Source organism: Leptosomus discolor, chromosome 6 (assembly GCF_034619465.1).
Source record: "Leptosomus discolor isolate bLepDis1 chromosome 6, bLepDis1.hap2, whole genome shotgun sequence".
NCBI lineage: Eukaryota > Metazoa > Chordata > Aves > Leptosomiformes > Leptosomidae > Leptosomus > Leptosomus discolor.
In genome coordinates this window covers 40,612,855-40,640,528 of record NC_141396.1, presented here as the reverse complement: position 1 = coordinate 40,640,528, position 27,674 = coordinate 40,612,855, and the positions used below count along the sequence as shown (strand labels likewise).

Genomic DNA, 27,674 nt, shown 5'->3' with positions numbered 1-27,674 from the left:
TCTGGCCTTTGTTCCTCAGATGTCCTTTGAGACCCCCTAGACTGGCCCTGAGTTGCTTTCTTTTCATTCAGCCTTTGCATTTAAATCTCCCTTGCATGTCTCCTCTTGGCACAGTATTGGTAGGCAGGTAAAGCAGACTTGCTCTGGTAAGATGAAATGTTCAAAAAGGAAAGGCACGGTGAGATGGGAATTAAATAATGGCCATGGGTCAAAGTAATTTTCCTTTTGATAATAGCTATGATATTCACGGATAAGTGTTCTTGGGGATTAGTTTCTCAGTGAAAATGGGCAAAATTACTCTGTGGTTTTCATGTGTGGTGTTATAGACCTGAATCTTTTCTTTTTTTAACACAAAAATTGGAGAAAGTATCACCTGAGTGTAGCACATGAAACAAAGTTCGCGTTGAGCTTGGTGTACTTGTATTTCTTGACTGTGCAGATACTCCACTAAAAAACCTCGTATTGAAAACTTATATATTCAACGGTTGTTTTTAGTCTTTTTCTGAGTTTATGTGCCCTCCTTCATAATACATTTAATTGGTTTTCAAGTTGTAGGGTTCTGGTATTTTTATTGACAGTATAATTGAATACATTTTAAAACTTAAGTCTGGAAGAACTTAATTTACCTTTTAAAATGGTCTTTTTTTTTTTTTTCCTCACAGATGGGAAGGTTGAAGTGACAAAAGAAGGCGTGAAGCTGTGCACCATGGGACCTGGCAAAGTATTTGGGGAGCTAGCCATCCTCTACAATTGCACCCGAACAGCAACTGTCAAAAGTAAGAATGTTTTTGAATTTTTTTGAACTTTGATGATGAATGACTTGGGATTTCATTGGGAAGGTGGGGTTCTTCTTGTCTCCTCTTTGGGGTTGGAGCCTCTGTTAGATGTTCCACTTTCTTAATTAATTAACCTCTTTAGGCCGTGGATTATAGTATTGAGTTTAGCCACTGTGAGCGGGAAGAAGATGCAAAAGAGCTTCACTGGATTCTTTTGCTCAAGTTTGTTCACGTAGGCAACCTCCTATGTTCATACAGCACGATTGATGCTACCTTACGCAGAGGAGCCTGTAGCTAATACCATAGCTTTCCTTATGATTCCTGCTGAATCTCAGGATATGGCTGTTGCTTATAAGAGCATACCTGACCCTTGTCAGTGTAAGCCTTCAAGGGAAACTCAGTAAGTTAAGCTTATGTGTCTTTTCAGGTCAAGTCATTGTTTTCCCCTTGAACTGACTGGACAAAATCAGGAAAAAAATCCCTCGGTGGCACTGATCCCCTGTGCTAAGTCTTCAGCGCTTCTGCTGTAATCTGTTTTCTTTTATGAATGTTCTGGGCAAAAGCTTAGGTTGTGCAATAAGTAGAGGAAAAATCATGTTGCTGTGTACAACTTAAATATGTTTTAATTTAAATTCAGATTAATAGTTGAGACTTGGGATATATGATATCACAGTCATCCTTAATACTGAGGATGAGAGTTTATGGTGACATCTTAAGCAGAGAGATTTTACAGGAGATGATAAATAGTTCTGTGGTTTAAAGACACTGTAGGGGAGAAGTTAGAAGTTTACAGACGGGATATAAGAATACAAAGATAAACAAGCGATACCAAAATAATGATGTGAGTCCCTGTTCAGAAGAAAGCCTTTTAGAAATACCTAATTTTGCTTCAAAAAGAGAGAGAAAGGAAGAGAACAGATGGGCAGAAATGACAAAACTGGAAAAGATGACTAGCTTTTTTTTTGTGAAGAACATACTTTCTCCATAATTCTGAAGAACTTGACTGATGTACTCTATTTTCACCTGCACAAACTGTGCCTTTTTACAAGTACTATTTATTGCAGGTAAAGTCTCAGGTACAATGTAAACAGTTCGTCAGTGGCACGGTTTATGCTTCAGCGTAATCCAAATGATCAGCAAATGCTTTGGAGTAGTCCCAAATGATGTAGCAAATGTGCATATTGCACAAGTCATGCCTAGCTTGATTGGGACAGCCCCAGCCCTGGAGACCTCCAGGCTACTTCAGGCAGTGTTTTGGGCTGCTCTTCTGTGAGATGCTTTATCTCCTTCCCCGTAGTCCACCAAGGAACCAATGGGAATGGGAAGCAGGTGTGGATACACCCTCTCCTCCCCATACCTTCCTGCCGCCTGGGTGCAGTATCCCTGTACAGTCTGTTCTTCTGTCCAGTTAAAGGTTTGGAGGATTGATGTTGGCGATGAATTTAGATAAGCTGCAGACTTATGTGATAAATACACTTATAGACAGTTGGAGAGAGCAGAGAAAGATGGTTGAATCCTAGAAAAGGAAACGAGAGGATGGTTATTGTTTAGTTCCCATTAGAAATGTAGAACTAGAAGGCACTTGATCCCCTAGTACCACGAGCTCTACATCATATAATCCTGCATAGTCACGCTCCTGCTGTGTCCGTTCTCAACCTGTTTGTACAAGTGACTCCAACAGGAAATAACACTGGCAGCAGTTTTTACTATCAGTTTTGCTATTACTTGCTTTTTCATATGCTAAGTCTCCTCTCTTGAGCAAACTGCCAGATTGCCTCTTGGCACTTAGTTTTATCAAATCCTTTTTTCCTGGTTAAATTGGGGGCAGTAGTGAAGTCACTACTATAACTGTCCTCAGAGAGATCTTTCTTCAAGAAAGAGGTATCTGCATTTGTTGTTATAGTTTGTTCTTTCCCACTGGCATCATACAATTATCATAATTGTGCACCACCTTCTGCTGGCAGATGTTGGGCATGTAATCTCGTTTCCAATGCCAGCAAGTGACTTTTAGGTATTTCCTCTCTCGTTATTGCACAAGTAATTAGCAGTTGTGATTGTGATCAGCTTTATATCCGTTCAAGTGTGGTGGTGCACAAGGTCACAGCTTGACTTTGGGGACCTGTTTCAGCTAGATCTAACTGAACAGAGGTCTTGGAGGTGTGCAGACCACTTTAGGGTGTATGATTGACTTAAATCGTTGCCACTGCTGCTAATAAACAACTCCAAAGATCTGTTTGTTCTTTTGGCTAAATGATAAACAAATGTTACAGATCTCTAGAAAGGCAAATGCTAGTAAATGTTCCATTAAGCCTGATGATAACTTTGATCGTTACAAGGTTTTATTTCAGGAGAAGTGAACAACTGATGATTGTAATGACAATAGACACCCAGTCAACATTGAGATGGTGAAGATATGTCAAGGGGCATCATCCACCTTTCATTTAGAGCAACACTTTAAGTCAGGGCTTCCCAATTTTCAGGAGGTAGATTTTTATTACCTCCAGAGTGTCAGAAGTGTTTTTTGATGTGCCTGCCAGTACTTCGTTACAAGGCCGTTGAGTCTTTCTTTTTGAAAAATGAAGTTGCAGCAAAGACTGAATGAAGGATGCATTATGGTAGTGTGAAGCTCAGCATTGCCTTTGGGCCATAATGATGTGTCAGCTGTGTTGACATCTCTTGCTGTAACTCATTTGTATGTGTACTCTTGCTTTGGCTTTGTAAATAGTAAAGTTTTTAGTGCCATTAGTCACTGCATTACTCTACCCGGACTCTTCAGCTGGTGCTTGCTCTGTAGGAGACGGAAAACTTAAAGGGAAAAACCGCTGTTGGAAGGACTCCTGTCTTTTAAAAATAATTTAGAAGACCTTTAAAATTTCATTATTCTGATTTGACTCCTGTTTCATTAACGACCTCTCTAATAAGACAACCCAGGTCTTTTGAAAGCCTGCCCCAAGAGAATTATTATAATATTTTTTCAATATTAGTGCAGTCTTAAGCAAAAGCAGGATGGGGTCTAGCCAGGCTCTAGGAAGAAAGAGCGACCAAATCCTTGAGTGTTCGGAAGCACTGAGGAAGGTAGGGCCATATCTCATGGCATGTGGCCTCATCTTTAAGATAACTGCTTACAGTTTTTCGATGTCACATTTTTTAATTGTTCTGAAGCTTTTGCTTTACATTTCCAGATATTACAGAAAGAATAATTGTGTTTTTTTCTGGTGGAGACTGTTCGGTTTGGTGCTCCAAATATGTCATTGTCATGGTTTTCTGAAGCACTGGTGTTCACAGATTGGCTTCCATTACATGTACAGCAAAATCCATATCAGCAGCTAATTTCTTCCTCTATCTGTATTACCCAGGGTTCTCAAATGCCTATATCCAAAACTTGATGCTGCTTGCAGTTTAAAGCAGAATCACAGACTTTCCTCCCTGATTCCAACAAATGCATTAGAATAAGGAAAAGAAAACTTCACTCATTACTGATAAATTATCTCACACCTAAAATGATGTTTCTGATCCTCTGGGAGAATGGTATTCTCCAAATACACCTGTTTACCTTTATATCTCAAATTGTTACTATCATCTTTTTGAGGATGTTAGTTGAGTGTTTTAAAATAGTAAAGGCAGTAAGCTATGTTTTCAGGTAACCCAGAAACAATGTCGTTGACTCACAGATATTAAAAATATGCTGGGTTTTGTTGTTGTTTATGTTTACCTCTGCTCTGGCTGGCGACTTTCTCCCTGTAACTCACCACTACCTAGGTAGGTTAATAAATAGCATGCAGAATGCCCAAATGCCTGAAATCTCTGCCTTGATTGCCTCTTAGCACCAAGGCTAAGAGTGTGCGATAACTGGCTGTGGTTAGGAGCCTGCTGCCCTTCCCAGCCACAGGTATAGCATTCGTGCAGGAGTCCAGTGATGGTAAAGGAGGCTGAGCAAGAGATGTGCAGAGGCACCTTGGCTCTATGCAAGCCACCCAGCTCGATATTAGGCTCCATTAATTAGGCATCTTTTCTGTACACCAAGAAAGGATTTTGTCTTGCTTGTTGCCAAGCAAACAGGATTTCTAAGTGTGTTACCGCACAAGTCTGAAAGAAGCAAAAATGTATTAAAATTCAAATGCAGGTTTTTTTTATTAATAACATGGGTAGAAGGAGCTATATGAGATGTCAGAAGAAAACCCAAAGAAAAGACAAAAAATACCCCTGTTCCATTTGGATTGTATATAAAACTTGGTAATTCTTCATTTGATAATGCAAAAGATCATCTTAGTAAGTGGAAATTTATCTGTGGTTAATATTGTGCAGTAGTTCTCATTCCTCTTAAAGAATAATCTGATGAGCAGAGTTAAGTAGTGTATTTGCAGACAGTTTTGGGGAGCACTGATTTTGTGAAAGGAGTAGATTCTTCATGCACTAAGGATAATATATTTATTTGAGAGGTGGCCTTAGTATCTGGAATTATATGCTCTCAGGGGCAGAATTTGTATAGAAACACCCCACAAAACCATCTTGATGCAAGACTGACAGTTTCTGTGGAGTTATACTCAACACCAGTCCGTGTTTTTAGGAAAACAGTATTAGTGAACAAAAGAAAGCACAAGCTGAAGTTGTTAAACTGTAAGTTATGTAAATCTTTTTTTCTATTGAAACTAAGAGTGTCTCCTCAAAAGCCAGCACAAGAGTTTCCAAGCTTGTCTGCTGATCAGCAGTGCCAATTGTACAGAACTCAATGCTGCGCAGTGTGATTGAGGCAGTAGTTTATCAATTTGTTGCCAATCTTGGATGAGTTTGAATTTTCTACCACTGTATTTTTTTAATGGAGCCCTATGGAAAACAGTTCCCTGGCTTGCTAGCTGTAGCCCCAGAAATTACCCTAACTTTACAAGGAGCTTGGTAATGTGGATAATTTGCAAGGAAAAATGAGGCAACAGTCAGTTGCCAATGAAAACTGCAGAGACTCATTAAAAGCCTTTGAGAAGTATGTTGCCTTCATATGTTCTTTTCTAACAATTATGGGAGCTAGTGTGAAGTTTGCTCAGATCATCTTAAAACAACCATGTATGGTGGAAAGAAGTTGACTTCAGATATTCAGCCATTTGATTAAAACCTTTCCAGTATTACTTATAGATATGAAACCAGGTTGGCCAAGCCAGAGATGATCAGGTCACAGAAAGTAGTTTAAACCCTCCTTTGCATGGCCTATATTTTTCTCTGACCTTTACGTTTTTTGCCAGGTAATGTGACAAAATAGAATTGGATTATTCCTCCAAGGGAAAGACAACAAGCGAAAATGATGTTGAGGACAACAGACAAGATGTAGCAGAACCTTTTTTTCCTTCTTGTTCAGTAGGCAGAAGCATCTTCAGTATGGCATCTCCGTGGCTCAGGAGATACAAGCATCGAGATGGATGGTCCTGACCACGCAGCACAGGGCAGTGAAATTTTAACCGAGAGACAGTCTAATCAAAAAGAGGATAGCCTGAGGTGGGAAGAGCAAAATGAAAAATTCAGACGACAGTGCATTTGTTTACCTGAAACATCAACAGGCTTGTTGAACTCAACAGCAACTGTAATGGCTGGTTAAGGAAGCAGGGCAAAAAAGAGGAAATATGGAATGATTTGTCTTGAAGTGCATTGATACTTACTGGATTATTAGTTATTTTTAAATAGTAAGGAGTACAGTGACATAGTGTAGACAGGAGTGACCAGCCATTAAAAGTTTCCATCCCGGGGTCAGGCATGCTGTTGTGTCCTGCCTGGTGGCATGCAGGTAGCATCCACCTAACAGCCCTGGTGTGAAACGGTGTGTTGTCATCCTCCTCTACACGTACACCTTTCCTGAGTGAAAATAAGAAGGTCCAGAAGCCAGGCTATGTACTTGGTGGATAAATTTTGGTAGAGTTTATAAAGTATTTCATGTTCTGCATCTTGCTGTTGGCCACAGAAACCAGCCAAAGCAGCTCGGTTCTTTGAATTGTGTTTTTAGTATGGAAAATGGAAATAAAATGGCAGAGCAAAAGAAAATCTGTTTGAATTTGGGTTTGGTTGTGGTTAAGTATCAAATCAGTGCTTAAACTGGTTTCCTTCAAATACAGTGATTTTTTTAATCTTGATGCAGTTCTGGTGCCTCAAGATTCAAGTCACTGCATCAATTGCAAGAGCTGTGGCGGCACTAACATTTCCGAAGTATAGCAGCTGACCGTCTGTACAAAAGCTTTAGGGTTATTGCTTATCCTGACCTTTGTTTTGAGTTGTTATTTTCAATCATGTGAACATCAACTGGTTTCTAGCAGTGCAGCAACGCTGAGCAAAACACTGCAAGCAAGCTCGTTAGATCAGAGAGGCGACAGTGATGACTTTGGGAGCCAGTTGAGTGGTTTTGCTCCGTGAAGACACCTCAAGCTGTTTTGGAGTCAGGAATGGAAGAAAGATGCTGAAACGTGGTTGATGGTTTGTATTGGGAGTCTATGAAGCATAAAGTTTCTGCAAAATCAAAGAGAAACTTCTTCAATACAGTATTTTGGTGTGCATGCCAATGTGTTGGAAAGATGGCGGGAAACAAATGCAGCATCATCCCATGAATCTCTTAGTTTTCCTCTCCTTATTTCCTAGGTTATTTCCTAGTTAATTGTAAAATAGCTCGAAGGTGTTAATCTGGGATTACTCATTTTCTGTAACACTTCCTTCAACACTTACTTTAAAGCTTTAGAAAAGGTAGTATGAAACAGAGCCTGGAAAACTTGCAAATCATTTTAAGTTGAGACACACTTAGGAATGGGACTTGAAAACTTGTTGCAGCTAAATTTGCAAATGGAGCATGGAGAAATCTTAAATGTTAGGGTTGGGGTTTTTTTGTTTGGTTTTTTTTTTTTTTTTAATAATGAAGTTGAATGCCTGGAGAAATAAAGGTCTGTAAAACTATTCAGCCCAGTAAAATTCTTGAAGAGCATTTGTCGAACACCCTGGCAAGAGCAGCTGCTGTAACACCTGGAGGTTTAGGCATCATGTCTACTGGTCTGCTACGTGGTAAAGCTGGAGCAGAGGGAGCAATTCAGCCCAAAGGTAGGTGTGTGTAGTGCCAGGTACCCTGGCTACCCTCTGGAAAGCCATGTAGATCCTGAGCTGTATCTGCGCGTCCCTGGATGATGCCTGTGTTCATGTTCCTGTTGCAGAGAATAATTTTCCTCTCCTTCAGATATATGATGTTTTTTAAAACTCAATAGTATGAAATAATTTTATTATAGGAAAAAGCTTTCAGTGTGAGTCTACGGTTAAAAACTATGAAGACCTGTTTCCCAGAGCTCAGAATAAAATAATATTGGTTGTGTCTGATACAGAAGAAGTATGATCATGTAGGGGAAACGAAGCACTTGAGTTGATTTTAAATACTCCTGAAAATAGTTTGGTTGATATTTTCCATGTTGTGTTAATTGCAGAGTTGGATAATCTGAGAAACTCTCTCAGTTAAACACAATAATTAAGTAGATTATGACTTTCTTTATGCAACCCTTGAAGAAGTAGTTAATATCAACAGCTGCTGTAAAATTTTTACTTCACAAGAGCTTCATTTTCATCTCCTTTTATTCATGTGTCTGTAAATGTTACTGCTGCATGAAATATGGCTAGAGCAGTTTTGATAAATGAGGTGACTGAACTTTGCTAATGATAGTAAAGCTTGCTTAGAGCAGAGTTGGATAAACAAGAGAATGCAACAGTAGTATTTGCCATTTGTATTAATTTATGGGCTCAACAATACGTGGTCGTTTCTCAGATTAAAATGCAAGAGGCTGCACAGGGTCTTGCTTTGACTCACCAATATATGAAAGTTTCTTCCTCTAGACTATTTCCTGGTACTAATTGGGGAACAAAAAGCTGCTTGGTACTAAGACAGACACAGAACTGATCAGTTTTTGTTTCAGAACCAAAGCACCCATCGCCTTTTGTTCTCTGAGCCACTTTAGAAGATGCTTGGTGAAAGGAAATCACGCCACGCTGCTTTTCCTGGTGTCCATAAAAGCGTAGTTTTAAAAGATACTTTTACCCTTCATAATTTAAGGTTTCTTTCTGAGTTACAATTGATTAATTTGAAAGATTTGATTATACCTTTCTCTGTTGGAGGAGTTGTGCTTCTCTGTGTTTGAAGTCCATCACTTTCAATAAACTTCCATTAAGGTAATCTTAAAACAAAATACCCTAACAATAAGCTCAAATACGTAACTAGCCAGTAAATGTTATTGCAATTTATATTGCTTTCAGCCGAGCTAGGGCATTATCGTCTCCACTGACTGATGTGTTTGGTCCCTTTGGGCTGTGCTGATCCTGCTGCCTCCACCATGTCTGATAGCAATGGGCTCCAGATCTTCCCAACTTACAGGGAAGATGAATGTTTCTTTCAATGTTAAACCTATCTGCTACAAGTTTCATTTATTATTTTGTTGTTGTTGTTGTTGTTATTATTATTACCAGCCCCCCACCCCCCTAAGCCTTTGTAATATTGTGGAGTTCGGTGAAAACAGTTCTGCATTCATTTTATTCACTGCCTTGATGACACCAAGCCTTAGTTTTAGCCTTCTTCTGTCCTGTTTGCAGGTTGCCAACCTGTTTAGCCTCTCCTCTAGCAGCTGCCCCATCCCAGGAAAATGTTACCTCCTTTGGGCTTTGTGAAGTCTCCCTGGGTCCTCACTGAGTCAAACTGGCTCATAGCATGGGGAATATGGGAGTGCTAAGAGGTTATTTAGCAGCAGGTGATACCTTTAGTCTTGTTTGTTGAATGAAGTTCAATATCCGCATCAGATTTTGGTGTCTCGTCTTGTTTAAGAAAACACAGCTGTTAGTAAAAACCTCACTGTGGAAATAAATGGGAAGGTTTTCCTTTCTAGACTATTAAAGGCAACAGCCTGAAAGCTGGACCGTGGGCTGTGTTGGTGGGAGCTGCACAGCAGGGAGAGGACAGGGATGAACCCGACGGTGGGGCATATGCTGGGGGGCTGTGCCTGTGGGTGGGTCTGCAGTCGGTGAGGCTTCACCCCTGGTTCTGGCAGAGGATTTGTGCCTTAAGCACTGCTCATCTGCTCCTACCAGCGTGCTTTTGCATTGGGAGTTTCTGATGTCCAAGAAAAGCTTTCAAAATGTAAGGCGCATATAATGCTCTCATTTATAACCTTAACCTTACAAAGAGGGAATCCAAAATTTCTTAGCACATAACATGTTTTTAAATTTTACGGTGTGGTTCTGTGAACTTGTGTTTGGATTTATCAGCTATTAGTTACTTAAAAAAAAAAAATAAATTAATTGCACTATTCCCCTTGTTCTTCCCAAGAAAGAAAAAGAAAGAAAAAAAAAGAGTGAATTGGAAGGATTTTTTTTTTATTTCTATATTGACATTTTTTTCCCCCTATCCAACACTAATATATTAACCGAGAGCAATCTGATCTACTGTGTTTTGGTATATTTTAAATTATGAACTCTTTCTCCCTTATTTAATCTTTAAAATTTGCCCCTGAATGGTTTATGGTAAATTCTTTAACTTCTGTAGATTTTCTGACTTTAATTAAAGTAACTGTAGGAGTGTGCACAGGTTCCTCTGTTTTGTCCGTGTTAAAAGCTAAGGAAATATTTTAGCAACAGGCTGCCACAGGGTGGGCCATCTATTAGTATAGCTTACATAAGAAAAATTGCAAATAAAAATATGGAAGGTTCTAGGGCCATTATAAAGGAAAGTGATACCCCCTGCACAGTGCTTACTTCTTGGGTAATGATACCCTCAGCTTCTGGATGGGAAGAGTCCTGTTTACCTGGGTGTTTGCAGGAAAGCAGTTTGTCTCCATAGGCAATTAGCTTGAAATTAGCTTGAAACCTACTTTTATGCTTCTCTGGAAAGCTGTTTAGCAGAAAGTTTTTCTTGTCCCTTCCCCTTGCTCATCATACTTTCTCCCTAGCTCTAGTTCTGAATCTCAAACTGAGACACTTCAACCATTTGCAAAGGATATTCTCCTTCCCAGGCAGTGCAGAATTAGCATGCAGCACAACACGAGCAGTAAGATTTGTTTTCTGGATAGTTAAAGGTCATCGACAGATCTCCGCAGACATTTAAAGAGCACGTAAAAGATGCCCAAAGTGCTTTTGTTGATAGACCGACACTGTTTGTTGTCCTAAATTGGAGACCAGAATCACAGAATGGCAGGGGTTGGAAGGGACCTCTGGAGATCATCTATTCTGGAGATCCAGAGGAGCACTCCTCCTTTTAGTGTCTGTGTGGTGAAGAAATATGTGTGCAAACACTGAAACTCTCTTAAATACTCCCCAAGTATAATGCTAATTATTGTTTCCATATTTTGCATGCTTTTTTAACTATTGCATGGCTCAAAATAAGGCAGAACACCCCTATAACAGTGTTGGATCAGTGGTGTGATCCGCATCTTTCTGTTCTATTTGTGGACATCCCTGGAGGAGTGGAGCTCTGGATATCAGGAGAGGGGACAGTGGGGAAATGGGGAGAAGAGCAGACAGTACGTGTAGGATGAACAAGAGCAGCTTTTAATGGGAAATCAGGAGGGACCATGGAGTTTGTTGTGACTGACAAAGCTGCTGGAAGTTGCTGATGGGAAGTAGGTGGCTCTTCCTGAAAGCCATCTCCACTATCATTTTTGTGGCATAGATATTTTCAGAGTAAGAGGTGTTTGTGTAACAGATGGGTATGCCATGTGCTGTATTACATCGTGTTTGAGGTTATATTTAATATATGGAAAAACAAAATAGGGACGGAAGAAAACATGTCTGTCTACTACACTGCTGACTTTGCTAGTAGGGTTTTTTCCTGCTTTTCACCATCTGTGATTGCTGATTTACCTTTAGGATTTGCAAGATCCTTTGAGCAGGATCGGTGTCCTCCTCTACATTACCATGCTTGTTTTGGGGGCTGACACCACGGCCCAATTTCTCAGCATTTCCCAAAATAATGGGCTGAGCCAGCAGCATGCAGATTATTTGTGACCTCCTATTCAGGGAGTGTAAATTGAATTCTTTGAACCAGCACAAATGAACAGGTAAGAGCAGCTGCAAATCTTTTCTCTTTTCTTCTTTCTTTCAAGCTTTGCTGGACTCTTAGCTGTCTGATAGTAGTGGGGCAATCATTTATTAAACGGAGGGGACTAAGAGGAAAGCATTCACCTGCTCTGTGGTTGACATAAGGGAGAAGGTGTTTGTGCAGAAGGTACCTGATGATGCATTGAACAAAATTACACCCCCTGGTTATTTCTCCTGGGATCTTGTGATCAGCTCAGTCAGGGGTCTGGTACCCGAGTCTGGGCTTGAGGTTTGCACCTGGCTCACACGGGCTGTGTTCTCTTTATCATTTTAATGCCTCTGCACAAACATGCAGCTTGTCTTGTTTTTAAAAAGCTGTTCAACGTGAAGAGACTGTACTGCTCTCTGTCTAGTGGGCCTCTTGCCAGGAAGCAGTCTCTAAACCAAATGCGTAGCCACCATGGAGGCTGGTTTTCTGAGCAGACCTTCCTCTGATCGCCCTGGTGTTGGGTGCTGCAGGCATGAAGGTCCCTGTAAGGTTTTTAAGAGCATAAATGTGACTTTGCATATGAAGGCTTCATCTCTCCCTGTCTGCTGTCAGGGGTGAAACTCAAGTCTAAGGGAGTTAGCTTCTAAGAGCAGCCCTCCAGTTGTAGGTGTTTAGCAGACAGTTTCTGTGTCAATAGAAAGAAGTGTGTTCATTATTTAGTGTTCAATGCACCATGTTTATTCTTGATACATTTGTGTTGCTTTGATTGCTGTTGCACTTCCATAGCAGAGCTGTTCAGTGTCTCGATTTCATGGACGTTGTTTGAAGTGAGATTTTTATTTACATAAACCAAGCATTGCGGGAAAACATTTAAAGTTAAGAAAGGACTGTTTAGGGCAGCTAAAGCTGTATATTAACACGCATTTGTCTGCTGTAGTTTTGTATTGCTGCTGTGGTATGTTGATTTGAGATAGTGATCAATGCTGTGCATCAGTTACAGTTCCTAAAGAAAGCAAAATTCTCAATAGGAGCTGAAAAATGCTGCTGTATTTTTAGGGACTGTATACTCTTATCAAACCTACTGGCCTTTTTCATCTGCAGATACTCAGTTGCAAAACAACTGAAGTCTTCTCTATTATGTAAATCTTCCAACCATAAATCCATTTGCTAGTGGCAACTCTGTTAAGTCAAGGAAAAAAAATGATAGGCTTCCAGTGTGTTGTGATACCTTAGACGGGGTCTATAATGACCAATATTTACTCAAGTTTGTGATGCTGTAAAGGCTGTAATTTACTTGCACTTATCTACTCTAAAGGTTTCTGGCAAAGATGGATTTCATATTATTTAAGTGCCAGTGTTTAAAAGCACTTGGATACCAAATAAATTGACAAAATGGCAGATAGACTTTTTAATTAAAAAAAAAAAAAAGCAACTAAAGTTCTCGGTATTGCAGGTCTGAAAAACTCATTACATTTCATGAATTGCACCTTCTCTCTGAAAGTAATCAGAATGGAAGTGCTTTTCTTTGTTTTTAGACTGCATTGAAAACCATCCAGACAACAGAATCTTGACAACTGGATTCACTCCTCCTAAGTTATTTGCAAAACCCTTTACTTCTGCATTTAAAAATAATCAGTGTTTGAAATTAGTTTGGTGAAGGTCTGCTCTTTTCAGCCTCTGCCCGATGCCCAGTAGAAGGAAATGAGATTTAAATAGTGTATTGTTTTTAATTAACCAGAGGAAAAAGGAGTGTGTGAAGAGACCAAACCATATTTTGTCAGTTCTTTGATTTTTCAGGGTAGTCTGCAGCCTCTCTAAACAACATGATGTGCAGGTGCCGCCGTAGCGCTGCCTTCTACTTTCCTGTGACATTTCCTGGACAGCCTAAATTGTTGCTGTGATGGGAATTGAGTTGAACTCAAGACGTCTGAAGCCAGCTGAGCAGCTCAGCTAGCACTGAAAACTAAATGTAGAGATCTAAACAAGGAAAAATCCCTGCTAGCTTTGAAGAAGTAGAATTGTCTTTATTTCTTGTGTTTGCTTTTCAGCTCTCAGGTTACTCTGCCTGCCTTACCTGTAGTAGAGGGCAGAAGTAACGATTGATTACATTCACACAACATGCCCAGCTCAGAGCCTGTCTTTTTAAACTTACATTTTCTTTCACAGGCAAAGTAAAGGGAAGAATTTATTTGTGGCAGAGTATCAGCATTGAAGAAGGCAGCATTTGGGAATTTACCAAAGTCTGAAGGTTTCTGGCATGCCAGGCCATCGAGCTGTGAAGCTTGTAACACCGTTGGACACGGGGCCACTCCGTGCAAAATGTTATTTCCTTACAGAGATTTCTGAGGTGAAGCTCTCTAGAAATTATGTCCCCGATGTGTAAGCATGGAAATAACACTTGTGAAACCAAGTGCTCTTACAGGAGTAATTTGAGCACTACCAAAAAAATCGCATAGAGCTACTCCAGTAATAGAGGATTTTGTGTAAATGTGTTTATGAAAGTCTTTGGGAGAGGACCATGTTCCTCACAGCTTATATTAGAAGACAAGAAGAAAAGCCAGCAAGCTAAGAGCAAATGGCAGTGAGTTCTCGAAGGACTCGTTCAGGGAACTCAGTAGGATGCCCAGAGCTTTGTGGTTGGGCTCATCCTTAGAGAAGATGGGAATGAGCTGGAGGGAGGAGTGCTTGCAGGGTAGGGAGTCAAGAGTAGGGGACAGGAGCTCCGAAAACATCTTGTGGTAGGTGCAGCTATGTTGGCAGCCCCATTTCAGAAGGGCTGAGTGCTTGCCCAGATACACCTCTGAGTGTTGGCAGCAGAGACAGTGATGGGATGTGGCTTTCCTGCCTTCCTGACCCATTCTCTCCTTGATAAGACAAATTCTCTACTTAAAAACTGTTTAGTATCTATTAGATCCCATATTCCCTGTTTGATGATCCTCTTGAACTGCTTTGGAGTCCTTTTTCTTAATTTATTCTCTACATTTTTCCATGTGCTTTTATAGTCCTTCATAATTTTCACACGCTTCTGTGATTCTTTTCACAGTCACTGCAAGAGATCCCAAATATAGATTTATTGTTGTCAGATACACTCTATGGAAGAGCAAAGTTTGCTTTGTTCTGTATTTTTTATAACACCCCTGTTCACAAATGTCAAACACGAGTTGGTATCAAAGCCTGTCACACCTTTTCATGCCCTGGCAGAAATATAAACACTGATAGTTTTATAGCTGTTGAGCAGAAGCCGCAACGGATTGGTTTGGTGCTGCTGGTGCTAACGAGTGCGGTGCCTGAGGATATGCAGCATTGCTCACAGACCACACACGTGCTCCTTGACCGCACATCCCGACACAGTAATTAGAGCCTGATTTGAACTGCAGAAAGATGCTTTTTGCTGGAAGGGAATAATTAGGAGAAACCATGGTGCCACTTCTGTCTCTACATCAGAGTGGTTTGTTGCTCAGCAAATAATGTGTTTCTACCTTCTACAATGACTGTGGAGTTATGTGATCTCTCTCCATCCCTCTGCCCACAGCCACCTTCCAGCATGTGTAGGTATTTAAAACATGTTCAGTAGTAGCTAGTGTTCAGAAGCTTGTACTAGGGACCTTTCCTAGGTCGTGAAGCTGAGATGGGGATATTAAACTGTTGTGGCAGAAATTCAGATCTGGAAAGGAATATGAATAGTGAGAAACTCCATGCCTTGAAGGTAATGTGTTTTCAAGTTTTCTTTCCGGTTACCTTTTCTTATGGCTAGCTGTGCTGAACTTTATTTTGGCTGTTCAGGTGAGGGATGAGTATCATTTTGCCTTTGGCACCTCTCCAAGCACATTCCAAATTCAGAAAACTGTTGCGCCTCTCATTTATCCCTCTGTGCCCACTGGAGCATTTTAAAGCCTCCATGTATTTGCTCAGCCCTCTAAGCAGGAAGAAAAATTTGCTTAAATCTGTTGATCTTGTGTTGTATATATGCACCCACTCATAAATGCAAATATATATGTGTGTGTGTGTATATATATGTGTGTATATGTGTAAAAAAGATGCGCACAAATGGTCGCCATTTTAGCCAGGAGCTTCAGACAGCACTGTAATGCAAAATACTAAAATCTCGCCTTGGTCTTGCAAGAGGATGGAGCTGATTATCCCCCTTTTGCTGAGATTGGAGATAATCAGGAGGGACATTTTATAGCCTCGATGTCTACATGACTGATTTGGTCCATAGGCTCATGAAGCGCTACCAACTGCTGAAAAATATCAATCGAGCTGGCCCCGTCTGTAGCCAGGGTGACTCATGGGCAACCAGAACAATCCATAGTGCTAAGAAAGAGGATAATAAATCAGGACTTAAGGGTATTTTAAAAGGATAAAGATATTCAAGTGATTTATCTAAAAAAGTTTATTTTAATCCCTTGCTCTAAGCAGCTTGCACAGCACCAATTTTGTGCCCTGTTTTCGTTGCATCTTAACTGCTCGTTTTGAGGAGGCCTCATTTGATGTGCAGAGATCATTGTGCCATTGCAAACCATTACCTCAGCTTTTATGGCATCCTAAAGGGAACTTTTTGGTTTCCCCCCATTTTTGATCACACTGGCACTTGTCAATTTGCAGTACAGTCACTAATGTTTCTGACGTTGCCTGTGGCAAGCACCAAACTTGATGCTCTCTTATTACAAATTCTGTTGGCTAAAACAGAAAGTATTCCCATGGGGACATTGCGCACTTTCTGCTTCACCGACAGTGATGGGTAGTGCTGACTTCCCACATTTAAAAGCGCAATGCGGAAAGCTGATTATATTTAATTGGAAGGATTACGTAGTGTTATCTGTTCCTGGCAGGAGGGCATTTACTTGTATGCCAGATACTGAAACCTACTGAAAATGATGCTAACTATTAATGTGGAGACCAGCTGTATGCGTAAGGCCACCTTTTGTTCGCACTGCAAGTAATGACTCCCATTTCCCATCATATGGGTGTCCTGGTTTGGCTGGGATAGAATCACAGGCCAGCCATTAGTAGTTTCAAGCCAGCCAGGGCAGCTGACGTGAGTCAGCTACAGGTGTAGCCCAAGCCATAATGTCATGCTCATTATAAAGGGAGGAGGTTTACCAAGGAGAGGGAACTCCTGTGGGATTTGTGCTGGGGTTCCTTCTGCTCCTCCTCTGGCTTCTGCTGAGGACTACTCTGCGGTAGATCCTGGTAACAGCATATTTGTTTGAATAATTATTTTCTTCTGTTTGTACTGGTAGTATTTTCATTAAACCTGTTGTACTTTTACCTGTGGGTCCTCTCTCCTTTTTCCCGATTCCCCTTCCTGGTTGGTGGGGGTTCATCGGGTGACAGAGCGACTGTTGCAGTTTAGCCCTTGGTACAGGCTAAACGTAGACAATGGCATAGTGCAAAGATGTAGCTATTGCGGGAATTTATGAAAATTCAGCTGAGTTAAGGACACAGTTGAAGGCTGCCATGCTTTAGGTCTAAAAATTCTTTTGGAGAAGCTAAAGTGGTGTAACCGTGATGAGCAGACACATTGGTTCTAGCTTCGTGTTGGTGGGAGAGGACCTCAGCAAGTCTTCAACCTCCTGCTTGAAGAAGGACTACCAGGGCAGCCGTAGCTTTGTCTAGACAGGTCTTGAAACCCCGAAGGATGGAGATCCTCCACCTCTCCAGTGCCCTGTCCCAGCAGGACATCCTCTTGGGGAAGAAGTTTTCCTTCAAGTCCAACCTGAACGTCTCAGAGTCAGCATCGTGGGAGCATTGTCCCTAGTTGTGAAAGTCTGGCAACATTGGAACAGGCTGCCCAGGGAAGTGGTGGAGTCACCATCCCTGGAGGTGTTCAACAGACGTATAGATGTGGTGCTTAGGGACATGGTTTAGTGGTGGGCTTCGTAGTGTTAGGATAATGGTTGGACCTGGTGATCTTAAAGGTCTTTTCCAACCAAAATGATTCTATGATTCTGTGATCATTGCTGTAACTGCCTCCCCAGGGGGTGTAGGATCAGTCAGGTCTCATAGCCTCTGCTCGTGCTGTCCCCTCGGCAGGAGCAAGGCTTAAGGAGATGCAGGTATTCCTGCCCTGTCTGCTTCCCGTCGCTCAGGTGCACACCTTTGTGTCTGCTAACACAGGAACTGGATTGGGAAATAATCTGGGTTAAATATTAACTCCCCCCAAACATGCAAAAAAAATAACCTTTTAGCTTATTTTTAACCTAAATTTAGGTTATTTTTAACCTAAACATGCACTTTTCACTGCAGCTGGATAAACAGTTTTGCTGGCAGAAGGGAAGGGAGAGTGTGTGGGAATGGGAAGTGTGGGAGAAGGAGGAGTGTGGTCAGGACTGCTCCAGGTAGCAGTGGAAAAAAAAAAAGTGCATAAATCCTCTTTATTCTGCTTTTTGTAATGTTTGGGTAAGATTTAACAGGCTTTGAAAGGCTCTCTTGTGTTAGACTAGGAGCTGTTTGAACATATCCTGAGCTGTACCCGTGTATGTTGGGAGAAGGTGAGGGCATCAGTAGACCTACAGAGTTTATACTCAGTTGTACCACGTTTCGTGTAGGAACACATTTTGTTTTATTTGAGAGAAAATAAATATACTTGGAGTCAAGCACAGATTTTAAGAATGAGTTGATATTTCTGCTTTGTCCTGGAAATGTGATGTGATTTTGGATAAGCCCTTCTGTCCCTTAGTGCAGGTGTACGTAAAACTAGGATAATACGACTTTCAGGGATCTGCAGCATTGCCTGAGATTGTAAGCTTTCTGGGATGGGGCTGGTTTCTATGATACAGCCGCCACCAATCTTGCTTGGAGTTTCTAGGCTGTATTCTTATGCGGGTAATAATTATTTGTATGCAATTGCTGATGACAGTGTATTATTGAACAAAAAAATCTTACCTAGCCTGGTGATGTGTTATTGAATGTCATCAGTATGTTCTTTTTGTACAGAGCACAATAAAAATTGCATCATGTAATTTACATACTGATAAATTTAGATCTTTCATTAGCTGTTGTCAACTTTGTTTACTAAGAGAAAGGGAGATATTAACCTGACATTAACTTCCCCTGAAACTGTGGATGCTAAAGCATTAGCAACTTTTACTAGCAATACTGCATTGTCCGATTAGATAGTAATTAGGTAGTTAGATCTGCCCAATAGTGTTTGCTCTTCCATATATTCGTTGTAAAGAAATATATACAGTCCATTAAATGGAAGTTCCTAAAATGTTTTTTTAAAATGAAGTATTTTGAATCTTCAGAGGTTCAGACACTTCAAGCTTGATTTGGATGGTTTTTTTGCTGCTGTTCTACACTGTGCAAATATTTGACTGCTTCAAATTAATACAAAAGATTTATGATATTTGCTTAAGCATTGTTGCGTTTTTAATTGTTGCTTGACAAACATCGTAATAGCTAAAAAGACTTGCTAATACCTGAGCATTCTGAAGCAGTGGGAAACAAGCTAACCTAGTTTGGCTGCTGCTACTGTGTAGACTTAAAAGAAATCCTTCCTTCCCTTCCAAGTAGAGGAAGATGATGATGGCTGCATTCAGCAGCTGATGTTCAACTCCCGCTTCATTGATATAATAATCTCCCCTCAATTACAGGCAAATAAAAGTCTCCATCAGTACTTCAATCACAGTAAGTGATGTTTTCAAGAAGCTGGGAGACTCCCAGGCTTTGCTGTGCCCTATTTCTTTCTGGCTCCTAACAGAAACATGGAAAGACATCATGAAAGCATTTTTTCTCTAAATGGCCCTATATGAATGTATTTTTTGCCAGGTTTCCCATAAATATTTGTCTGGAACTAGCTTGCAGGCTGGGCTTGGCTGGGATATACTATGCAGAGAACACTACTATCACTGCTTCTTGCAGCTAATGATAATCTATAGCCCCAGGAGCAGCTGCAGTTGTGCTAGCAAGGCAGGCTCTCCTTCAACTGGTTTTGGAGCCAGTATTTTGGTTGGAGAATAGCATGGATATGTCACACTGTCTCTGTAGTCGGAATATGTAAAAAAATACATGTAAAACTCAGTATCAAATCAAGAAGACTCAGTACCGCATTGCCCCAACGATTGGTGGTGTTTTAATGCATTTGTTAAGGACTTTGACATTAGCATCTAGAAAATAGTTGTTCCATCCTTGCTGGATTAGTGGTGGGCATTACTGAACCCCTTATCCCTGTCCCATTCCCCTTTCCAAATACCCCTAATACACTAATGTACCAATGTCATGTTGATGTGCGTGTATATAGACAGATAGATAGATAGATAACAATGATGCTCTGCTCTCGGTGTGTCACCCAGTAATACACTAAACTTCAACTGAGTTTGTGACGACTGTGGCTTTTTTTCCATTTTGAAGCCTGTGAAACAGTTGAGAGGTTTTCAGAATATCCTTGACTTGCTGTAGTGATATGCAGTGTAAAGGCGGCAAGGACAATCCTGAATTTAAGGGTAGAAATTATAGATCTGGTTCAGCGCTGGACCAGAGCTGTGTATATAAATTGGTTAAAAGATTAAGACCCCAAATCCATTAAAGACTGCAAGGTTTTCTTTCACTTCATTGGACTTAAGGTTATACCCTGAGTAATTTTTCATCCATATTTACTCATCTATATTAATAAATTTACAGGGATTTTATAATGAAAACTAATGTGCCGAGAATCTTTTTGAATTCTTCTGAGCTTGAAAGAAAAGTCTTAAACAGACTGGTATTGCGGTGCAGGCAGCCCAGCTCATGCTAATGACTAGATAGGATTCATAAGATTTTTCTCTCCCAAAGCATTTTTATTTTTTATTAATGAAGTAGAGCAAAAGCAGCTGAAAGTGCTGATTCCTTTTCAATAAATCAGAATACAAATAGCAACATATTTATACTTAAAGGTGCACAAATGAGTATTGCTGTATGTGAGCATGACTCTTGATTATGACTGTTGCCCCGGGTTTACACAGTGCGTTAGCATTAACCTCAGTTTCCAGGGGAACTGCAGCATCGTGAACGTCAGGCAAGATTCGCCTCCAACCTTGTGCCATCGATGTATAATGCTCATTGTAGATTACAGTCTCGCAGCGAAGTGTTTGACAAGCTAAGTGGTTTTCCTGAACTACCCTAACAGCTAAAGCAGACCATTTTCATGTACAGTAATTTGCAACTTTGTGTAGAATGATCTTGTGATTGAAGTGGGTATGATTTCATTTTGAACTCTACTCTGTGGTTTCCATAGGGTTGGATAAAGATTTAACAAATTCATGGTGTTCTGCGATTCCTTGTCAGTGCACCTTCTGTTATCCTACCCTGTTTCAATAGAAATTAGTAGGCTCAAATCTCTCCATCTTCGAGACTGCATTTCAAAGTTAGTTGGCTTTTAAGGTGAGAAGGTGTTTTCATCCAGTTTTTGTAAGTCTCTGTGCAAGAGTTGGATCTTCCCTCTATAGAGAAAAGGGATTGTATTTGAAAAAGTCCTCAGCTGGGAAAGGGTTGGCCTCAGTCCTCCCCTGTCATGAGCCACTGTGTCCCTCCATGTGCTGTACGCCAGCAGTAGAAGCATCTGGTCCTCCTGTGCTGGGCAATTTGCCTGAAAATCCCTGAAATGCCTCCATGGGTGAAGCTCCCTTGGCTCCAGCTGCAGCTGACCTGACAGTGTCATGGCTCGTTGGGGTGATGATCAAGAGCATCCAGCAGGGATGTGAAAGTCCTGCCCAGAAACCAGAGAGGTGGTGGAGATGCAGAAAATGTGCAATTTTTAATTCCTGTAGAGAAGGCTTATGGTTGAGATCAACCAGAAAGACTGTGAACAGTTTCCCAGATGTTGAGATTCTTTTGGAGGGTGGAAGGTTTGGAGGAAGCAATCTTATTTTTCCAACTTCTTTTGCAACTTAAATCTTTTCTCAATGTGTTTGTTATACATGCTGTGCTCTGAAAGAAGAAAAATAAAGTTATGAAACCATGTTTAACAATAGTCCTTATTTGCTTTTATTCTGACAAAGGAAAAGTGTTAACAGCTTTGTACTCTAATAAAAATTTATCCTTGAACAGCATAGGAGCAGAACCTGGTAAAGAAATAATTCCTCGTGGAAAGAAATACTAATTTCCATATTGCTTCTCTTTTTTTATGTTATAGTCTTAGTGAATTAACTGCGATGTATTTGTATGGGTGGTTAACACAATTGTGAATTCATCTTGTGTCTGATCTCAGCCATCATGTTAAAAGTGGAACAATGTAGATGTCTCTTAATGACTCTCGTAATTCTTACTGCAATGGAGTGTTACAGCTCTCTGGTGTGTTTGAAACGAAAATCTGACATAGACTACTTCGAATCTTTCCAAACCAAAATGTACCAGGCTGTTCGAGGAGATGTGCCTTTCCACAAACCACCTTTTGCAAACAATTTTTTCTGGCTTTGATGAATGTGAGCCAAATAAAAATCAGCTGTCATTTTTACTTAAAAGGAGAGGGATGCAAATACTACAGATCTGTATATGTATCCTTTACCTAGTGTCCAGCTTTAGTATGCCTTCCAGTGGAGTGACCTGCGGAGTAGGGAAGGTTACTGCATTTTCACAAGGCTTTTTTTGAAGCTCACTGTTAGGCACAAATAATGCTCTGCTAAAATTCCCTTCTTTCTTTGATTCCTGCGTCCGTAGTGCTTTGGCGCTGGGACAGGAGCACACATTAGTAGCTTAGGTAGCTTGTATTTCCAACCTGGGAGTGCTGCGAGGTCTGCTGTTGGAAACACATCTGAGCTGCATCTCCATCTAAAATGAGAAGTTTAAAAAAAAAAAAAAAGGCCCATCTGTAAGCAATTCTGGGTCTGGAGATGAGGAGGACCCATGTTGGTCCTTTAATCTTATCTCTGCTTCTGTGTCATCCATAGTTTGCTCTCTGGTCCTGACAGCCTCCTTTGGTGAAGGTCTGTCCTCTTACAGGGAGTAATGCTGAATGCATTGTTGGCAAAGTACGACGCACATGATCCTTCCTTCTCTTCAATAGCTCTTCCATGACTGACCAACTCATTGTAAGCCTAGTGACAAGGAGAGCTCCCTGTGACTGGCTGTGTGTTGTTTGTAGAAGCCCTTCATTACTCCAACATCATCAGTCCACTTCAAAATTATACGCTGGCTTTAAAGAGTGTCTCCATCCAGTGAGAACATTGCTGTCATCGTAGGTAGTACCAAAGACACCTGATAGAGGAGGTAAACAAGTTCTTTCCCTGTGCTATAAAATAGAGATGTACTTGGGTACATCGATTTATGTAGCAGAACTGCTATTCAAACTGTTGCTTGGATATGCAGTAGAGGTAATGTTGGTGCAGCCAACAGGCATGTTCTGGTCTTGTAAGTCTTCCTTCAGACTTGAAATCAAGCAGCAAACCTTGAAACTAAGTCAAGGTTGAGAAAAAGTTGCCTGGAATGTGATTGGTTATATATGTTACACCGCTGAGTCCAATAAAAGATACTATCTGTATATACAAACTTGGTCCAGATGGAATTTAGTTCTTTATAAAACCTTAAGTATTCTCTGCAAGCTGCTTAGGTTTGAGGCTGACGTCATATCTGCAATAATATGTCCAAGAGATGTCGTAGGAGGCAGTGAGGGGCCAGCATGGACTCGCATTGCTGTGCTGGCAAGGGCAACAGGAACTGGAAGAGCAACCACTTTCTGCCTGCAATGAAATCTCAGGAGGTGCTGCCTGCCAGCTTCTTGGCTCACTGGAGCAGCCTGTATCGTTGAGACCTCTGTTTTCACAAGAGTATGTGGGGAGGGGGAAATATTTCTAATCCCAAAGGATTCTGCTGTGATTTTAGGGGTTGAAGGATATGCTGGCACATTATACTCTAAACTCATGTCAGCTGTCTAAGGCCATTTAGTGGTTCCAGCTGCTTCTTAACGTGTTGCATATTGCACAGTCTACTGTAAATGCCACAAATCCTGAAGACTCAGTCTGGGGCTGAAGTTAGCATTTGCTTCACTCAACTTTTTCTAGAATTTTGAAGATTAGGACATAAAGGTTAATGACGTGAAAAGTCAGCCTCTCCGAACCCTCACAAGGAAAATGGCCTGTCTAGGAGACCTTTTGCTGGATGAATCTTGTTATAATGTGGAGTTATTTCTCAGCTTCTCTAACTTGGTTTCCACCAAATATTTGTCAGGTTGTGTATAATATTTCTCCGGTTGCGTATAATATTTCTCCAGTAGTAGGGGCATTAACCTTTATTAACCACTGCAGAGACTAACTGCTTAAAGACTAACATGATAATTAAGACCACATCTTGGGCTAAGTTCACTCCTACTCAGAGTCCATTAATTTTTATGACAGTGATGAATTTCAGTGAAGAAGTACTTAGTTTTTCTCACTGTATGGAAAAACATTATGCGAGACGCTGCTCTAATTTCAATTTCTAAGTCCAAAGGGCTAGAAGATACACTCATGAATATACGTTACGTTAGCAAAAGTATCATAGTCTGCCTGCAGCTTTCTAACAACACTATGATTTTCATGTCCTAAGACATGCGTGTTTAATGGAAAAGCAAAGATATCACAAGCAGGGAACTGGAGCACGGTTGGGCATACTAACTCCTCCTAGAGTTATACCAACATTGCAAATCTGAATTGCAGCACTGAGCAAAACGGCTTGGGGTAGATCGGTCTGGTTTTCTTACATTTATACACTGCCAGAGTTAATCCTGGCTGCTTCTTAAATGTTTGTGTCTTGGATAAAAAGGGTGTGATTTCCAGGTGAAGCTGTAGGAGAAGATCCATGGGGAAACACTTGTTCAGGTTCTGTGTGCTCTCTTTATGAAACCCATTCTTACTAGTGTTAAAAGCTGATCATAATGTGCATGCAATTGTCATGGAACGATGGATAATTACTGAATAACTTTTGGTTTTTCATCCAGTTTAAGCAACAACATTTCCTACTATTGCTTTTTGCTACATTTTCCAAGCCTGTGTAAAGTTTATGTTGTAAACAGAAATGAGGCGTCTTGGGGGAAGAAGTATTATTTTAAAATACCTGGTAAGATTTCCTGTGTGGGCAGGTGGTGGGAGTCTCAAAGCTTGCCACGGGCTTTAGCTGACACCAACAAGCATTTTTGCCTGCAACACATATGGTTTAGCTGGTCACATCCTCTTCTGATTTGTGCATCCTGCTGGTCTGGGAATATTTCCTCTCCTCTGAAGTCAATCATATCCATGTGAGATGCTGGAGATGACAGGCAGCTATCTGATCTTCTTCTGCACCTCACCAAAGAGGTTTCTGGCCAGGACTCACCAAGGGTGATTTTTAACCCCCCAGACATTGTATTTTCTATCACCTGCCTACAGCCTCGTCCTTGTGTAATGGCAGGGCATGCCGTGCAGACTCTGGGGAACTTGGAAATCTAACCAGAGCATATAGATTGGAGAGTTCTCCCGTATTCATTAATAGTGCTTCCTGATTGCCCTGTATTTATCAGGTCATGGGGAGTGAGCTTTAGGGACAAGATTTAATGATAAAAGAGTATGCTTCTGCAAAGATTCTGTTCAGGCAAAGTCTAAATCTATTGATTTAGAATAATGAAATAAGATTGTAACACTGTAAGGTGATACAATGCAATTCCAGATTGTATTTCTCAGTGGAAATAGTTCTTTGCGCTTTGAGTGTCTCAAGACACTGCTCTGTCTCCACCCCAGGCTAGTGAATCCTGTCCTGCTGTCGTGAGGGGAGGCAGCCGTTGCTTCCATGACTGCTTTGCAGGGAGGCAGAAAAGAGAGGGGAGACAAGGCAAAGAGCTCTGCATCACCATTGAGCTCCCACTGGCTGGCATATCTTGGTTTCTGGTTTGCGTAGAAGAGTTGTCCCACCATTGACAGAGATGAGTTCCCGAGCCACTGTGTGGCATTGCTGAACTCCTCCTCCCTGCCCCAAGAGAAGCTTGGATTAATTTACACTCTGTTGCCTTCTTAACCTGACATACCCTAGCATGGAAAAATGCTGATAAAATCTTTGATCTTGGCAAACACCAAGCTGATGGTCCCATTTTAAAATGCATGCAGTTATTTTACTGTGCAAGGAGTCTGCTTTCCATCAAGCAAAAGGCAAAGCTGTATAAATAAAGTGCTTAAACTAGTGTCTGCCCATAGTTCTGGTGGTGGTAGGTCCCTCCTGGAGCCTCCATCACAGAACGTGTTCTCCCAGTGCTCAGTCTGTGTTTTCCTGGTTATCTTGGCCTTGTGCTGGGGTCAGAGCATGCACAGTTATTGTTAATTCATCTTGCAGGAGAGAGAATCTAAATATGCACTCGAGTATTACTATTTTGTCTTGGGGAGTTTGTATTTCATGCAATTTTCTGGGTTTTATTGATACGTATATATGGACAAGTACCTATATACATAGATTTATACAGGCTGTAATGTAAGATCATACCTTTTTGCCAATGCAGACCAGGGTTTTTTTTTAGTTTTTCTGTTTCAGTCTCAGTTGCTTTTCCTAACTATGTGAAAATACGGTCTTTATAAAATGGGTATTTCAGTGGTCTGAAAATTGTCTAATCACGAAGTCAGCACTCTCAGTTCCCATGGAAATATTTTATTCTGTTCTTTAAACTGTTATTTACACACACTGGTCTGGGAATGTTTGTATGGAATAGAAATACACTAAAATTCTGAGAAAGGAACTGTAATCTGAGAGTGTAGTGGAGATTTTACAGTAGATTTGGTTAAAACTGTTTTTTCCATCAGTTTGTTATTAAACACTGCTTTCACTAATTACTTTTTTGCTTTGAATAGCTGCTTGAAAGAGCTCCAGAAAGCAGATTTGTTGTACTCATAGTGCAAAATATACGACTACCGATTACACTGCATGAGTGCTGTATATTTAAAGTACAGTAAATCATCAGAATACAGATCAGAATTTGTTTATATGCCTGCACAAGGTAATTAATCCACAATTTTTGTAACATTATTTTATAGATATGCCAACTTCCTGTGCTAGAGCAGCATTTACCATGGATTACCAAACAAATTTATAATGAGTAACATATAATAAATTATAATTTAGTTTTGATTAAGTGTTAGTATAGAATAACCTTTTAACCAGGAAACATGATCAAGTTTAGCCCTCGTTGAAGTCTGATAATAAAACTTCCCAGTTGGAGTTATTTTGATGTAAGATCTAAATTCGTGTTGAATAGAGTAATATCCACGCAAAGCTTGGAATGAAGAGTTAGAAATGGCAAATGACGCCATCAGATATGAAAGCTGGATCAGATAAGGACAAGGAAGAATATTAAAGAAGCAAAAACTGTGTAGAAAGCAAATGAAATATCACTGAAGGAAGATTTTATGTGTTACGTGCCGTAGTGTGCTGCCACACAAGAACTTTTTGTGTGTCCCCTGCAGCGGCTGAAGGAAGTGCTTTTCAGGGTGAAGGTGGTTTGGTCCTTCTTAACTACACAAGCAGAGGTAAACAGCCAGAAAAAAAATGGGGTTTGCATCTTTCAAATTTTTTAAAGTCTTTCAGATTTTTAGATTTTTGCCTACTCATGCTGTAGACATTTTGCTGTAGTTTATCTGACTCAGGTTTTGGCTTGACTTCACTGAAACCTTTTGGGCTTTTGAAAACAAACATTGTTTGGATTTATGTGGCTGTGCCTTTATCCTTTTGTCTTTTCTTGCTAGTGACTGTTATGTGTGTATATATATGACAAAGAGCAGTGCTGTGCTTGCAGGGGCTCAAACAGGTGGTGGAATCTCCATCCTTGGAGATACTAAAAACGGGACTGGCCAAAGCCCTGAGCAACATGGACTTGCTTTGGGCGTGGGTAGCCAGGGAATGCTGAAGGTCCCTTGCAAACTAAATGTTGATTCCATTCCACGGATTAAGTCAATGGAAAACAGCTTTTAGTTTGA

At 40.6% G+C, this 27,674-nt stretch overlaps 1 protein-coding gene across 2 annotated transcripts in view; it reads left to right on the top strand.

Annotated features, from left to right (window-relative positions):
- The window catches only part of PRKG1 (protein kinase cGMP-dependent 1), a 527,430-nt gene that overhangs the window by 203,017 nt on the left and 296,739 nt on the right, over positions 1 to 27,674 (top strand). For both annotated transcript variants that reach the window (XM_086467486.1, XM_086467485.1), the window contains exon 3: positions 663 to 776. In XM_086467486.1, the coding sequence (XP_086323612.1) occupies positions 663 to 776 (114 nt within the window). The remainder of the gene's footprint in view (positions 1 to 662; positions 777 to 27,674) is intronic.